The 17,177-nt window shown below is 49.2% G+C and overlaps 1 protein-coding gene across 1 annotated transcript in view; it reads left to right on the top strand.

The window, feature by feature from the left end:
* The window catches only part of LOC113407305 (nicotinamide/nicotinic acid mononucleotide adenylyltransferase 2), an 80,524-nt gene extending 69,886 nt beyond the window's left edge, over nt 1–10,638 (top strand). Inside the window, exons 7-11 of the mRNA XM_026655649.1 lie at nt 38–82; nt 1,513–1,589; nt 9,165–9,266; nt 9,768–9,835; nt 10,467–10,638. Coding sequence (XP_026511434.1) covers nt 38–82; nt 1,513–1,589; nt 9,165–9,266; nt 9,768–9,835; nt 10,467–10,569 — 395 coding nt within the window. The 3' untranslated portion in view covers nt 10,570–10,638. The remainder of the gene's footprint in view (nt 1–37; nt 83–1,512; nt 1,590–9,164; nt 9,267–9,767; nt 9,836–10,466) is intronic.
* Nucleotides 10,639–17,177: the final 6,539 nt, after the last annotated feature.

Here is a 17,177-nt window from a genome sequence, read left to right as displayed (position 1 = left end):
ATTTGAAGCTTGGACTCTGGCACTTCTCTTTCTCCAGATGAGAATGCAAATTTGGGGACCGTGATGAGATACGAGGAGATTGGTGAGTACGCGCCGTTCTGCCCTCGGGAAGGCAGGGCCCTGCAAAGCGCAGCTCTCTGCCCCCAGGCTGACGCAGTGGGTGACATGGGAGGGGCCACGCAGGGAATGGGGATGAACAGTCTGTTCTAGCAACCGAGCACAACACAGACACCAAATTAGGGGACTGGGTCATCACTCCCATTGAACACCAGGCATCTGGATTTGGGCTGGCCCAAAAGGGTGATGAAATGGCCTGGGCTGATTCCCATCCTCACGGGGAGGGAGGACAGCATTGCTATAGGGTTAGAAAAGAGGACTGTGAGTTGGGACACCTGACTTCTCTTCCTAATTCTGATACTGACTCACTATGACCTTGGGCCTATCATTTAACAGCTCAGAGCATGGATAGCTCAGGCAGGAAATGATCACCGGAGCCTTCTCTGCACCCCTTTAAGTGTTAACCCAGCCCAGAGTTCAGAAGTTGAGGAAAGTGCTGACTTACGCTCAGCTATAGGTGGCTAAGACAGGGAGTGTGTGCAAGGGGGGCAGGAGGCTGCGTTAAATTGGGTGTTCCTCTATCCTTACAAATTTAAGCAATATTGCTGCTTCCCTCTGGTGGCCAAAAGTGGTGATGTAGACAGAGAAATCTGTTCGGCAACACTCAGTTCTAACACTGAACACTTGCAGTTTCTAGGCCTTTAAATGTCCTAGGTTCTGAGGGTCAATAAGTGATATTGTACACATCTCAGAGTAAAATGCCAGCAATTGTGCAGGTCAGCAAGCCACTTGGGGGAGACTGATCCAAACAGGGGAAGTTAAAGGGAAGACATGAAAGTCTATACAGGTTTGCCCTGCAGTGAGTAAGTATTGGGGCTTTCTGGCAAATACCTTAATCTGCCATGACAGTGATGAAGTGCTGGGGAGCAGTGGGACACCCCCATTAGAGACCCTGGTTTTAACCAGTTGTCCGGGTCCTTGTAATATCTAACAGAGAACTAATAGAACATCTGTCATTTTAAAAGATCCTAAATCACTTCTATACACCTACATACACAGGAATCACTTCTTTCCCCATGAGATACTTTACACGGCACATGCACATGTGCTGAAATGCAGCCATCTCTGGGGCGGAATGCAGCAGCTGTTTAACCGCCCACAGCAATGCTGCACAGCAGTGTAGGAGAGGAAATGAAATGCTGTTTGAAACTAGAGAGGTATTTAGGGTAGGCAGATGGCTTGGCCAGGGTACTGCACTGCAGCTAACATCACTGTTATTGCAGAAAGTGCAATAGGACCTTGAATAGCCACAAAGCATCAGGCCCTGGTTTTTGTGTCTTACAGAAAGAGTCTCTCCAGCAACACAGTGCAGGGATTGTTGGTTCAGTAGTGTCACAGGGGGAAGCCATAAGCCCATGTCTCTCAACTTCTCCATTCTCTGCTCCCTTTCTTCAGAGCTTCGTATCTTATTGCTTTGTGGCAGTGACCTGCTGGAGTCCTTCTGTATCCCAGGCCTCTGGAATGAGTCTGACGTGAGTAGCTGGCTACCACTGCATACAATCCATTGTGCGCTGTTTCCTTCCCTCCCCTCTCATTTTTCTCGCCTCTTTGCTCTCTCCCACGGTGACCTTACATGTGGCATAACATTCCATAACATGTCAACTCACATGGGAAACCTTGAACAGTCTGCCTCTATCCCTCATTCCATCCTGCCCCACCCCTTCCATTTACACCCTCAGCCGAGCGAGCCAGAGAGGTATCCTGCTTCTGACTCTCAGAACCCACTCGGCTTTTATTTCAAATTGGAGCCAGAAACTTTCCCTTTCACATCATGTTTTTCTCCCCACCCACAGGGAGATGAGTGGCAGAGACAGCTGGGGACTGCAGCTACTTATGTCTAATTCTGAGGGTGTAAGGAAAATTTTAAAGGCCATCTCCCAAACTCATTTTCTTTTATAAACAGATGCTGTTAAATAGATTTAGGCCCTAAATTTAGAATATGGGGAGGGGGATATAGGGATATACAAGATCCAATTTTCATGACACTATAGGGAAAAGAAATTTAAATAAACCAAGCAAAACAGTGTTCGTGTAGTCAGGGGCGGCTCTATGTATTTTGCCGCCCCAAGCATGGCAGTCAGGCGGCTTTCGGCGGCATGACTGCGGGAGGTCCGCCGGTCCCGCGGCTTCGGCGTACCCGCTGCCGAATTGCCGCCGAAGCCACGGGACCGGCGGACCTCCCGCAGGCATGCCACCAAAGGCTCCCTGACTGCCGCCCCCACAGCGACCGGCAGGCCGCCCCCTGCGGCTTGCCGCCCCAGGCACATGCTTGGTGCGCTGGTGCCTGGAGCCGCCCCTGCGTGTAGTATAAATTTACCACTAATAATAATAATTCCAGCCTAGCTCTTATATAGCACTACAGTTTTAGGAACCCAAACACATCATGCCTTGTGCTAGGGCATGAGAACCAGGAAGTGAAACGGACCAGTCCCATTTCACTGCCCAAACTAAACGAAATGAGACATTACAGCATCCATGATGAAAAGCAAATTAAATTGTTGAAATTATTTCTTGTAATCTGTGTTGCCTTAAATGCATTTTACCATCTTTAAAGTTTTTTTTACCTTAGCAGATTATTTTGTCTTTAAAGCTGAGTACTGTATTGCCAGCCCCAAATATTCCTAATCACGACTCAGGCCCCCCAAAATAATAAAAATTAGTTTAAAAATCTCAGGATTAAAAAAAAAAAATTGGGGGGGGGGTTGGGTTTTGTCTGCGGGCATCTGGCATGTTTAGTGCCCACTTGGGTCACATTTTCAGACATTTTCTGTGCAACCACGAGGGCTAGATGCTGACTTTTTAAATTATGAACACAGAGATTCTCACAGTCATCTGACTCCAGGGGATGGTGCTTTAAGTAAAAACATCAAATACCACAAGACTCATGCTAAAATAACAAGAGTCCACAACACTACATGTGGAGAAAAGACCATTTGATATGCTTTTCTAATACACCCATCAATATAGGGGCTCTGGTACTTACCAATAAAAGTAAGAATGTGGCTTGGTCATCAGAACCCAGTTTATCATCATACTGACCCCATTCACCACCTAAGATTTCTCGTAATTTGAGTGACAGATAGCAACAAACATAGTTTAAAGCCACTACATTAATACTCTTGCTAGCTAGAAATATCACCTCCAGCAAACCTGTCTATGTTCATGGATTCCGAGACCAGACGCGACCATTGTGTTAATATAATCCCATGGTTTTCAACCTTTTTTCATTTGCAGACCCCTAAAAAATTTCACATGGAGGTGCAGCTCCCTTTGGAAATCTTAGACATGGTCTGCGGACCCCCAGGGGTCCGTGGACCACAGGTTGAAAACCACTGTTCTATAGTAATGACAACCTTTTGCAGACTTCTTAGACATGGTCTGCAGAGCCCCAGAGGTCTGCGGACCACAGGTTGAAAACCACTAATCTAGTCTGACCTCCTGTATAAAACAGCCATGGAACTTCCCCCAGATAATTACAGATAACATTGTCAAGACAACAGAATTCTGTTTTAAGGACCAAGGACCAAGTCCAGCAAAGCCTGTAAGCATGTGAATAATCTGTTCCCTGATTGCGTAAGTGTAACTTTTAGAGTGAGGTTTTCAGGTGTACCTGGAATTCGTTCAAAATTTGCTTTCCATGATTATTCTGTATTAAATCACATATAATTTGCTGTTTCCTTGAACATTTCCCCCAGTGAATTCATGCACTAGAATATCTGCAAAAGGGAACACAAAACTAATGCAAACATAACAGTTATAAATGGATTTTTGGGAGAGAACATGCTAGGAAATTGGATTTGGGGAGAATATTTGCCCAAGCTTTGCCCATCTGTCCAGATGATCTCTTCCGTCAGAGCCAGAAAATACTGAACTACCTAAATCAGACACATGCATAAAAGCAACAGCTCCAACTTGCAAGGACATAGCTAGTTCTGCTGATGTTCTAATGCCAAAGTAGGTCAGACAGGTCTTAAATGACATGCCCACAAGCAGTTACATTCTGTCTCTACTGACCTGAGTGGAGCTCAGGAAGGGGTGAGATTTCCTTCCTACCTTTGAAAGCAGCAGCCATGTTTTCCAGTGAAATCCTTCATTTGGTGCTTTAGGAGACAGAAGGATATGTGGTCCTACCTGAGTAATTTAAAACCGACACAGACAACACAGATCAGACATGCTGGGAAATATAGAGGGAGGTTCAAGTGTTGCTCTTTTCCTTGGTATTGAGTGGGCAACAGTGTTACTGAATTGGACGATTGTTAGCTGGCTTTGTGGGAGAGGAGAGTTCTAAGTGGGCGTTTGAATCAAGGAAAGGAAAGTCCTTCCTGAACAGTGACACAGAGGGTGTTCCAGGCCTAAGGGGCTGTGTGAAAGGAAGATGAGAGGTGTGGTGTGGTTCACAATGTGGCACAGTCCTTGAAGACTGAATGAGGAACTTAGACTTGGTGAAGAAGGCTACAGGAAGTTTGTGCAAGGACTTGGAGGATGGCAACATGGTCAGAACAGTGGACATGGAGGAAGATAATTGTGGGGTATATCTACACTGCAATGTAAGCCCGGGGTTCGAGTTCAGGCTTAACCCTTCCATCTGCACACAAAGTGCACTAAACCATGGCTCAGGTCCAAGGACCCCATGGGGGTGGAGGGGCCGAGCTTGAATCAGGCTGGGACCCAGAGTTCAAGCCCGATTGCTTTGCAGTGTAGACACAACCCCGTTGAACTTGTGCTCTGGGAGTCTGCCAAAAGTATCCCATAATCCCATGGGCTGACTTTCTTGGTCCTCTGAACAGTCAAGTTTGGTGGACAGTCAGGTTTTCCCCACACTGCACCATGAACAAAGGGCTAGAGCAGCCACATTTTGGGAGGGCGCTAGGAAGTCTGGGATAGGAGTGGTTGGACTTGCTGCAGCCTCAGTTTGGGACCCAGGTTTCAACAATTCCTAACCTGGGGTTACAAATGAGCAAAGACACTCAAGCCCTAGGTTAACAAATCCAGGATCTGCCAACATGAGGTCTACTAACCCTGGGCTTATATTGCAGTGTATGGGGTATGTCTACATTGCAATGTAAACCCAGGGTTAGTGGGACTCAAGTCAGTGGACCCTGCATTAAAGAACTCAGGGCTTGAGCGTCTACATTGATTGTTAACCCTACATTAACCTGGGTTCAAACTAGGGCTCTGGCATCCTCACTGCAGCACGCAGACCCAAGTCAAGCCAACCATATCCCAGATTCCCTAGTGCCCTTGCACAATGTGGCCACTCTAGCCTTTGGCTGTGGTGCACTGTGGGAAAACTTGACTTTCCACCTCTCGTGTGGCGGGAAGTTTGAACAGCCTGCTGAGCAGTCATTTTGGTCAGTGCGCTCCCAGCTACCGGAGCCAGCAACACAGAGGAGGCACCTTTTGAAGAACTTCTCATGTTTGCACTTGTATTCCTGTGTCAGGAAATGGGCAGAGCTTCTGAGAGACGTGGGTGGACATTTCAGCAGTGTTTTCTGACCCACCAAAGACACCTGACAAAACTTGTGATGGAGCAGGAGGAGGACGACAGACATGGCAGATGCAAACTGGCTGAAGCTGCTGATGGCATTCATTACAGCTGCTAGTGACTTGGGCTTCTGGAGCAGGGCCACAAGCACAGCCTGGTGGGGTCACAGCATCATGCAGACCTGGGCTGACCAGCAGGGGGGCCAGAAGAAGAAACATGAAGTAAGCTACATTTCTGGTGCTTTGTGAGCAGTTTGCCGTGACACTCCTCCATAAAGGCATTCTGATCCAGAAGCAAGTTGCTATAACCGTCTGGAAGCTGGCTACCCCAGACTGCTACAGGTCCATTGCCAAGCAATTAGGTGTTGGAAAGTCGACTGTGGGAAAAGTGGTGGTGGAGGTTTCTGAGGCAGTCAGGTGTGTGGTTTACCCCAAGGTGGCAGCCATACGTGATATTGCTGAAGTAATTGCCGGCTATGAGAGAATGGGGTTTCCAAATTTTGGATGGACATCAGGGGAGAAAGCTGGAAAATGGGGAGGACCCAAGAGGGGTGGATAATCTAGATGAGGGAGGAACAAAGTCTGGACAAGAGTGGAACAAATACACCGGACCACCAGAAAATGGCTTTGGGAGTGGTCTTTGATCCAGTGCCAGATGATCTCTAAAGCCAAATTCCTCTGGCATCCCACACTGAGTACTCAAGCAAACAAACTTCTAACACGGATACAGTGAGATCAACAGAGAGACTCAATTTCAGTAACTATGTCCAGTCTAGGAAACAGCAGCCACTCCCCTCTCCTGCTCTGCAACTGGGCAAACCAGAGAGGAGACCCCGGGAAATGAATCGCTTTGTGAGCTGCTTTTCCATCCGGACGCACCTCTGGGAAATCAACTCACAGACTGAAAAATAACAAATCATTTTGTAATTTGAGGATCTAAGTTAAGGCACCTAGTCCTGCATCTCAGTGCTCAGATTGGCACTTGGGCACCCCAGTCTGATACTTTCAGCAGGTCTGAGTGCTCAGGGTCAGGATTGGGTGCCCTAATTTAGACCCGAGGTTTGACACTTGGGATCCCACACAAAATAGGACTGGATTCTGGGGGAAAAACAGCCCAGCACCCTCTCCTTCGATTAAAGCACATGAGAGACTGAAGACAGCAGTTCACTGCAGATTCTGCTTTGCTTCCTGTAAGCAGCACCTGCTTAGGGGACTAACATTTGTATCGGGTAAAAATAATGCTGTTTAGCACGTGGCAGTTTATTTGCTCAGATATTTCCGGATATGCTCAAGAGCACTAAGTTGTGGGGAGTTGTTTGAAAGGAGAAAGTGCTTCAAACAGCTGGTCAAGATGTTGTCTCACCTTCCACTGAAGGTGCACAGCTTCCATTCACCAAAGTGGGGCAAAGCAGCGGGGTTCTGTCTGAATCCTCGCTAAGCTTGGATGACCAGGTAGCATCAGTTTCCCAAAATGCCTTCTTCCACCACTAGCTTGCTAGGCATCTTTATGCCTCCCCGCCCCACCCCCCAGTGAGGGCCTGACCACAGCACTCCATGCATTTGTCACCTCCAGGCTGGGTTGCTGTAACTGAAGCTGAATGTGAAGACGATGCACAGGCATGAATGTGGCTTCACCTTCACCGTGGCTTAGGCCACAAAAAGTGAGCACATCAGGCATGTGCTCAAGTCCCTCCACTGGCTCCCAGTCAGTTTATGATGCCAATTTAAGACCCTGGTCCTAGTTTTCAAAGCAATGAATGGCTCAACCCCCAACTATCTCAAAGACTGAATTTTGATCTAGGAACCCCCGTGACAGCTGCACTCCCCCGGGCATGGGCCAATGCAGATCACAAAGCCTAGGTTGAAGCAAGTGAGAGCTGGGGACAACGCGTTCCCTTACGAGGGCATCCAGCTGTGGCACAGAGCCCCAGAGGCGATCAGGCCAGAGCCTGACCGTCTTCAGGAAATGTTGCAAAGCCGTCCTCTTGGAGGAAGCCTTTCCGCCACCATCAGTGATGCTCACAGTTCAAATACCCCGTTTATTTCCAACCCCCCGTTCCCCCCCAAAAAGCCTACCCTAAAGGAGCAGCTTAACACCAAAAAGGGAGATGTTCCAGAGACCCATTAGGGACTTGGTATTGATTTTAGGTGAGGGACTCTCATGCTACAGTGATGGGTGGCAGGATAAAATCTTAAGCCAGACAGAGACATGAAATGCTTTAAGTGGAAACAGTGGGATTCTAGGCCTGAGCTTTGGTTCAAGCAGTATCATTAAATACTCCATCAACTCACTGTACAGAACATGCTACTGGGGAGCTTTAGCAAGATCGTAACTGGAACAAAACCCAAAGGAAATGGAGCAGTGTCAGTGTCATCTTGGGAAGAAAAATCCCAGGATTGTAGGGCAAAGGGAGCAAAGATAAACTTTAAATTAGGTGGGTGGGGGCTGTTTGTATTAGATTTAGAAGGTGCCAAGTGAAGCCAGGAAACCAGCTTGAAACTCAGCAACAACGCTGCTAACTGATAAGGAGCCCAGCTGGATTTTCCTCTTTTGAGGAGTGCGGCTAAGCCTTGCAGAGGAAATTCCCTCATCACTCTCTCTTCCATTGCTGTGGTTGGACCCAGACCAGATTTTGCAGAGTGATCCATAGAGATGGGCCCAAGTCAGAACCTTTAATCTGAAACCCGACAAACCACAGTGGTTTGAATGGAATGGAACCTGGATCTGAACTGGCTTTGGATTAGGTTTTGCCAGACTGAAATCTTGCCAGCCACCACTGCCAATGTCTCCATGGGAACTGAATATGCACACGCTGGAACAGAAGGGCCAGTTCCGCATAGCCGTGAGGTTAAACTTGCCCCTTCTGCCACCTTATCGGAACTTACTGCTAGCATTTGGCAACAAGCAGCTACTTTGGAAGAGCTTTTCCATTACAGACCCCAATTCAGCAGCTCCTCCAGTGAAGTCAATGGGAGCTCTGTGTGTGGAGTGGGACCGCAGACTGAGGCCCATAGGAAGGGAACGCACTGAAAAGTCCTGTAAGAAAATACAATCAGAATACCTGCAGGTCTGTCTACGCGTCACGCATAGCGGGTGATTGTTAACTCAAGGAAACATACCCACACTAGCTCGGTTCGAGCTACCATGCTAAAACATGGCTGTGCAAGGGGCTAGCTGCCCCAAGTACATAGCTAGGTAGGATCGTGCTCAGGGTAGCTAGTGCCTCCTGCCACTCGCACCGCCCCAGCTACACTTTATTTTTAGTGCACTAGAGTAGGTGTGGGTCCTTGAGCTAGAATTTGTATCTCCAACTGGCAGTGTAGACATCCCCTGGGAAGTTGCCAATTAGCCTCCTTAATGACATTCATGTTTCTGGCAAAGACTTTCCAGGAAGTTTGCAGAAAGAGTGTAAGTTAAGACTTAGTTCCTTCAACACATCACAGAATATTTCAGCGCATCTTTCGTTTGAGTCAGGGACCTGTGAGCTGGTTCCTGGGCCAGCATCGCCCTGGCGCAGGAGGCTTAGAAGGTTCTGAAACGTCCCTCTTTGCATTGCTCCCAGATGGAGGTGATTGTCGGGGACTTTGGGATCGTGGTGGTGCCCCGGGACGGCACAGACACAGACCGGATTATGAACCATTCCTCAATACTCCGCAAGTACAAAGTAAGTAACTTTGCACAACACAGACATTCCCTGCATCATGGCTGGGACTGGGTCCGCTTGGCCTGGCTCTGCCTTCCGCCCCCAGTTTCTTACTGTGCCATGATGCCATTGCGGGGCAGCCAATGGGCAGGGTGAGCTGGCTGTGCAGTGGCAGCTATGAAGCTTTACCGCTGCACCACTTCCATAAAGCAGCACCAATACCTGCAAAGCTCCCAGCCTCTGCATTCAGGGAGACATTCATCCCTGTGCACAGGACTAGCGTGAGGCCTGTGTGTCACTTACATCTTCGGCACTCATAGGCCTTGTTCCAGACCTCAGTGACTGGGATGGAGAACCCAGAAGCCCTCTCACCATCCCCAAGGAAGTGCCCAGCTGCCCATGTCACCTCTGGGCACTAGTGTCCTCACGGCCAGAGAGCCCCGACATGCTGGGTGCACAAGCCATGAGGAGCAAAGGGCTGAGGTCAGTCATGTTCATTTGTTCTTCTCGTTTTCACCACAGAACAACATCCTGGTTGTGAAGGACGACGTGAACCACCCAATGTCTGTCGTCAGTTCAACTAAAAGCAGGTGCGTGACTCGAAGAGCCTCCTGCTGCAGGGTACAGAGACCCGACCCGCCCTCAATTCCCACTGCAGGGCATCTCATCTCCCACCCAGCGGACCCAAGAATTTCCCACAATCCACCACAAACATTTCCCCATCTATCTAGGTACTTACATGGCCCCATCTCCATAGTATCTGAGCACCTCATAATCATGGCTCCACCATGTGAGGGAGGGAAGTGGTCTGATCCCCTGGTTACAGACGGGGTACTGAGGTACGGAGCGATTAAGTGACAGGAGGTCAGTGACGGAACAGGGAATTGAACCCATGTCTCTTGAATCCAGTGCCTTAACCACTGAGCCATCCTCCCTCGGCAGCCTTGTCCCATCCACTTGCATTGATCACACACACGTTCAGACCAATTGCTCCTTTGGCCAAAATGTTACCATATGCATACGTGTGAGAGACAGTGACCCTCGTAAATGCACCTTCCCTGTGGAGCTGTGACCAGCTCCTCCATGGACTGAGCTCACATGAAGCCTGATTTGAACCCTATCCAAACAGCTGCTTCCTGTTGGGGAAGAGAAAACAGGCTGGGGCAACGTGGGGCGGGTAACTGGCAAGCACTGACTCCCTCTGTTCTCTTGCCCCCCCAGACTGGCCCTGCAGCATGGGGATGGACACGTTGTGGATTACCTGTCTCAGCCCGTCATTGACTACATCCTCAAGAGCCAGCTGTACATCAACGCCTCTGGTTAAAGCCTGAGGCGCTGCAGCAAGGCAGCCCCACCGCTCCACTTCCCTCCAGCTCTCCATCACACTTCTCGCTCTCTGTGTGTCTGTCTCTCTCTCTCAGCGTCCGGCACGTCCGCCTGTCTCACTCACTGACTCTAGCGCTCCATAGTGCAGGAATCTCCAGGGAGCTGTGGCAAACCCCCAATGGTACACAGCTCAGCAATCTGCTTCGGAGAACCCTTCCCCTTCATACACCGGGGGGCAGGGGGTACGGTAAATAGAGATGTACCCAGCATGCTTTAGGGAGGTGGCTCTGGTGTCCACCTTCCCAGCATGCCCTAGGGAAGTGGCCCTGGTGTCCACCTTCCCAGCATGCTCCAGGAACAGGGGCTCGGTCTTTTCCCATCTTACGGCACTTAAGCTAAATAAAACACGGTGGATCTTTTTATTAATAGTTTTAGTGTGAGCCCCTTGGCCTCGCAACATGGGAGATCCTAACCCACTTGGCTCAATGCCCAGACTTGGGCTAGGCTGAGAGCGCTGCTCAGGCCACTTATGGGACAGTTTAGCTTTGAAGTAAAAAAGAAACTGTGAAAATTCTGAAATGGTTTTCTGGAGCTAAGGCTCCCAGGGCGGAGGCGGCAGGGGGAAGCACACCTCAGCCTGGCAGCAATTGCTTCTGCTGTAGATAATTATTCATTTGGAGGGGCCTCCTTTAATCTTCACTTGACATGAACCTGGTCACTCCAGGATGTCCCTTAAGTGGTCATGCTGTGTTTGAGTCACAGATGGCGGGTACCTGACACAGATCCTAGAAAGGAACCTGTCATACCAGACTAGATCACGGGAACTCAAAAGCGAACGGCAGCTGAAGGCCACAGGTCGTGCTTCTCTCAAGCCCAACCATTAGGTTTTGTAGCGTCACAACATGGCAGCATCTGTCCGTGGGTTGCTGACAGGGGGAGAGGCTCTGTAACCTGATATTTACCAAAAGTCAATAAGCGTCTTTCTGATCAACAGGCAGCATATCCTGCTGTGCAGGGAGACACAGAGGTCTCAGTGGGGGTTACAATGATATGTCAAAAGGGGCTGATGAATTCATTAGCAGGGAGGGGGCTGCCATCATAGCTAACCCCTGAGCAAACTTGCCTTACGCAGATGCAGATGGGTAGAGCATAGCTCTCAGGGATCTCGTTTGATCTATAGGCACAAGCTGCTCCCTTCATACCCAACCCCTGGGATCTACTTGCTGGCACCTCCCCGGTTAGTATGGTCTCCACTCCTGCCTGCCTCCCTTCCCTCTCCCCCTCCCCTCTCCCCCTCCCAGTCTGTGGGGTTCAGGCTGCCCGTGAGGAGTCTGTTAAACACAGGCTATTCACCCTGCGAGCTCTGCAACTTGCACCATCCCCCCTCTCCTGCATGCCTCTTCCAGGACAAACCACTCTTGTGCTTTGCTGTCCAGGGCTGCGGTTGTAGCACATTGGGCCAAATGCCAGCAAGGGGAACAGATGCAAGGGGGACCTACACTGGCCAAGAAATGCTGAGATGGGTTGGAAAGAGCAGGGATGTTTAAGAGGCACAAAGGCCTCATACTGGCCCCGGCAAGCAGGCTGCAGTGCTGGGTACCGCTGACTTGCAGAGGGCTCCCAGCCTGTGACAGTGCATGCGCTGGAGTCATTGCATCGTTAGAGAGGAAGGCAAAGCCCAGCTTTAGGTTTTGTCCTTCTGCTTTTCCAATTAGCCCTTTTATTTGGAGTTTAGCTGCTTGTGTTTAGTTCTCAGACACCTGCCATTACTTCCCTGTTATGCTTGTGCTAACCTGGCTGTTTCAACCCGATTGCATTCCTGTAAGAAGGCACTGTAGCTATTCTGCGCTGGGTTCTCTGCATTCCCAAGGTGCCATGAAAAGCAGGAGGGCACTAGAATCCCACCAAGGGAATTTGCTGCTTGTGCCCCTCGGAGGGCTGCGATCCCCCGCCCCCAGGGAGAGGGAGCATTTCAGGAAAGGACCTTAAAGCAAAAGCCCTTAAAGGGTTGCAATGAAGCACAACCTGCTCCAGTGAAAGCTTCAAAGAGAAGACGCTGCACTAGATTTGGTGACCCGGTGCTCCACACGGCCACCTTGCTTGCTGTGAACTCACTATGGCCTGTTACCAAGAGAAGCCAGAGTCCAGGAAGGCGTCTCTGTCATGGCAAACCGCTGTTGTCAGCCCTTCAGCCAGAAAAACATATGTAGCATTTGTAAACTCACTGCAGTTTATCGCGCTTTATAAGAAGTCAATGATCAGTCCTCAGAGGTAGGTATTGTCACCCCCATTTCACAGAGGGAAAGTCAGAAGTCCAGAGGTTAAGTGATTTGTCCAAGGCCCAGAAAAAAATCAGTGTCAGAGCAGGGATTAGAACCCAGGAATCCCTAGGCCCTTGCTCAGACCACTAGCCCGTTCCTGTCCTCTTGGAAAGGCAACAGGATTGTCAGTGGTACCGCCAGCAAGCTTTCCCTTCCCAGGCTCTACCCCCCCACCTGAAAACGTTAGTTCAGGAATTGTCACTGTTGCACTGAAATTTTCCATGACAAGCAGAAGGATAGGAAAGGGTGTGGGGAGATTGGACTGGCTTTGCCAGACTCTGGTTTCTCTGCTCTTCCTGCCGGTCATGGCACCAACGTGTATGTCCAGGTGGGGGAAAATATGGACTCCAAGAGGGCACCAAGCCGACTCAGAATCCATGAAGGCTGATGGGAGCAGGAAGGAAACGTGTACAGTCGCCTGTTCTTCAGGGACATCTCCATCTGGAGTTCCTGCTGCTAGCACCCACTGCTCTACATACTCGCATGGGGGAACCTGGAACGAGCAGCCTTCCTGGAGACCCCGGCTCACACACACAGCAGGTGGATATAAGGGGCACGGTCATTTTGTGGGGGAGGGAGGGGAAGAGTTCTCTATCTATACAACGTCAGTAGCTAAGCTCTTCTAGACAAACTGATCTTACTACCCTGTGTGGGTGAAGCTTTTCATGAGCTGTCTCACACACAAGCTATTTCAGAGAATAGCAACGGCTCCTTGCCAGGGCCTACTGTACTTCTCCACTCCAAGCTGGAGGAGATAAAGCAATCGATGTCTAGAATGAGCCACCAAGACACAATAAGGGAATAAACTCAGAGAGAAGAGGCTTGCCCCTGAAGTGGGAGGTAGGACAATTGCTCTTAACTGAGGGAAGATGGAGAAAGGAAATAAAAAGGAATTAAGACAGTGTTTATAAGAGTCAAAAAGCTCTCGATCCCCCGCTCCTTCAGGTGATCAAAGGGTGAGATAGGAAGCAGGCCAGTTTTCGATCTCATCCAGTTTAGGACGGCATGCCTTAGAAACATAGCATTGTGGTATGGATGATGAATATACTATGTCTTACTAGTCTTATCTATGCCTTCATTTATCTGCTCAGTAAAACTCATGGTACGGGGGGGATGGGGGTGTAGCATATCTTTGGAGTGGACTATTGAACTGTTGGGATCGGTTTGGATTTGATCCTTGGGTTGGCGCAAGCAATCGCGCCTCCATCTCTAACCCATGCAACAAGGGTTGGCAAGGAAAGGGTTTTTTTCAGTGTATGGGGGGGGGGGAAAGAGGGTGGGATGGTCCTTGAACCCTCAATTTTAATAACACAGTTTTGCTTTACTGAAATGAATAAAAAAAAGTTTTAAAAGAAAAAAAAAACTCAATGGGTTGAAGTTGCCATGTTGCCAACTGCATCTTTGTGAAAGAATTTGGAGTTGGATTTCTGTTGCTAAAAGTGGTCGACAAAAAAAAAAAAATACGAAACAAAAAACCCCCCACCTCTTTATCAGCAAAGTGTTTAAATTATGTAATAAAAAATGATGCTATTAGACTGTAGTGTTTCACTGCTGCTTCAGCTAGGGAAATGTCCCGCTCCTCTTTGTGACAGCTGGATGGCTGTCTTCGAGAATAAGGAAAATACTTTGCACTTATTTTATAGCCACTTTCATCAGGGAGGCAGAGTGGTCTAATGCTGCAATTTGGAAATGGAGATCCTTGGCCTTTGGATCACACATGTTCTGTAGGAAGCTGGCAGGTCACATGGTGTTGGCTCTGCCTCCATTGCAAAGAAGAGCCTGGAGGCCTGTAAAAGCAGCTTCAAACAAGGAAGAAAGGCCAGACCAGCAGCTGCTGCTACATAAGGCAGAGGAGGAGAAGATGGCCTCAGCCAGAGCCATCAGAAGAGAAACTTAATGCTCCTCTATTACTACTTTTCCTCAAAAGGAAAGGCCAAAGCTGCTGGGGGACACTGTACAATCATGAATGGGAGGGAAGGTCTCCATGGGACACTTTTCCTACTAAAGCCTGGTTCCCCCCCATGAAAGTCTGAGAACCTAGAGGGTAGAGAAGAGAACAGAGTCAGGACTCCAGGGTTCTATTCCCCTGGGAAGGTCACTTAACCACTCCATTCCTCACTTTCCCCAACTGTGAAACAAGGATAATGGTCATTACCAATCACTCTGAGAAGACCCACACTAGAAAGTATCATCAGCCTTCTCTAGACACTAACCCACGCTGCTGCCTCCTTTCCCCAACAGTCAGTTCACCTCTTCTGGTCACAGAGAAACCTATCTCCAGAAGGAGAGCGGGAAGAAAAAAAGAAACAGCAACATCCAGCCACAAGGATTTGTTTTTTATTGACTTTTTTTTTTTCCTTCAATTAAAAAGTGCACTTAAGCAAAAAAACAAAACAAAAAAAGTCAGATCCATAACATCTGTCCTGTCCTGTGCAGTGGGAGAAATTGCAGAACAAGCCAGAGGTTAGTGTGTTTCACTATAAATAGAAATATACCATAGATGATTATTTAACATATAATATTCAAACAAGGAGGTGGCACTTTATCAGAGAAGCTGAGCAACTGAAGGGTGAGTTTAACCCCAGAAAGTGACCACCTCCTCTGGGGCACAGTTGAGATTGCTGATCCTGCCACACTATGTGGGGCACAAGAGAGGTAACAAGGATCCAGCAGAGCCGTCCTCCAGTGGCCAGAAGGGCCAGGGAACTGTCTCCACTGAGACAGAGGAACAAAATGAAATTGGACCCACAGGAAACCCACCTGTGGTAGAGATTTGCCTCCAGTTCCTCCAGTTTTAGAGAATGATTGATTAAGAATCAGTCACAATTCCTCTGACGCAAGGCTGCTCTATGTAAAACATTGAACATTGTCTGTTGGGAGGCAGCACCAAACTTCTTCCAAACTGGAGGTGGAGACACATCTGGTTACCTTTATGGTGTTGGGGGTTTTTAATAGGGCAATCAATATGCTAACACTGTGAAGGGTAAGCTGGGCTCTTGGGTGCCAGTAATTTTGGCCAAGGTCAGCAGGACAACCCCCCCCTGTTATTATGGAAAGCGCCAGGGGATCTTTGATGTCCATGCAGAGAAGACAAGAATTTGCTTTTCAAAGTCTCATCTGAAAGATGCACAGTAAACTGCCTGGTACTCGATTGCCCTCAGCAGGATGAAGGGCTGAGTCATCCCTCCTGGGGCTCGCACCTGTGCTTTCAGTGCGCCGAGATACTGCAAACCTGAGCTTTTGATCATGAAGACATCGCCTCCGGTTAATCCCTTGAGAACCCGCCTGAATGAAAAGCCCAGGATGAGAAGGGGTGTGAAATCTTCCCCGGGAGCCGGGTGTGCTGGTAGGACGGACTTTCCAGCTGAGGGCCCCTTCAACAGTCTAAGGAGTTACTGACCATCCTCCCACCCCCTTCAGTGTGATCATTTTTAAACCATCAAAAATAAATCCCTTCCCTTTGACTAAACAGTAATTTAGTCACCTTGCTAAGATACACCGGGGAAGACCTACACTTTAATGAAAGGGCCACAAGTTGGGTCCTCCCCCTGCACAAGTCTAAAGCACAAAACAGATATACAGGCAGTGCTAGTGTCAGTGTTGAGACTGGAAAGGCAGTGAGGACAGTGCTGCAGTAGGGAACTCCGACCTCCCTGGTCCTGTACCCATCCCTGTCATTCGCTGGGTTCGGAAAGGATTGCTGGTGAGAAAGGGTCTTGCAATACACCAAGGGGAGCCAGTGCTGTGTTGGGTGGTGAAAGGCAATGAGAGAGGCGCTGGCATTGGAGGAGAGAGGCAAGTTCCGCTGGCTGTGCCCAAGTGTCAGGGCCTTGGCAGGGACAGGGAGATCTGCAGGAGTCAGAGTTCAGCTTTTATAAGACGTTCGTTTGGCGACTGTCCAGAAGCTGAACCGGGTGCCGCTGCCTTCTCAGGCCATACTCTAGGGATGGGCTCCTACTAGCTATGGCTTTTCTTGACCAGCAGCTTCTTCATGCAGCCAATCTCTCCTTCCTTCCTCCTGCACTCCAGGGATGGATGGATACCAGAGTATAAGGCTTTCCCGGCTCAGGGGCACCTTGTGGTGATGTTGGCATCAAAACGCGATGTCGTGAGGCAAACGTCAGCACATTGCCACACCAAGTCTGACCAGGTCCGTGTTCAGCTCAGCAGAGCCAAAGGCAGCTGGTCCTGGCAGGCTTGGCTTCCCCATCCCCCACGACCCATCAGGCCACGCCCCAGTATCCACAGCCTGAGAGACCCAGTCCAGAGAGTCTTCCTAAAGGTC

This window comes from Terrapene carolina, unplaced genomic scaffold (genome assembly GCF_002925995.2).
Source record: "Terrapene carolina triunguis isolate 2854851 unplaced genomic scaffold, T_m_triunguis-2.0 Scaffold210, whole genome shotgun sequence".
Classification (NCBI taxonomy): Eukaryota; Metazoa; Chordata; order Testudines; family Emydidae; genus Terrapene; species Terrapene triunguis.
This window is presented reverse-complemented; position numbering and strand designations above follow the sequence as displayed.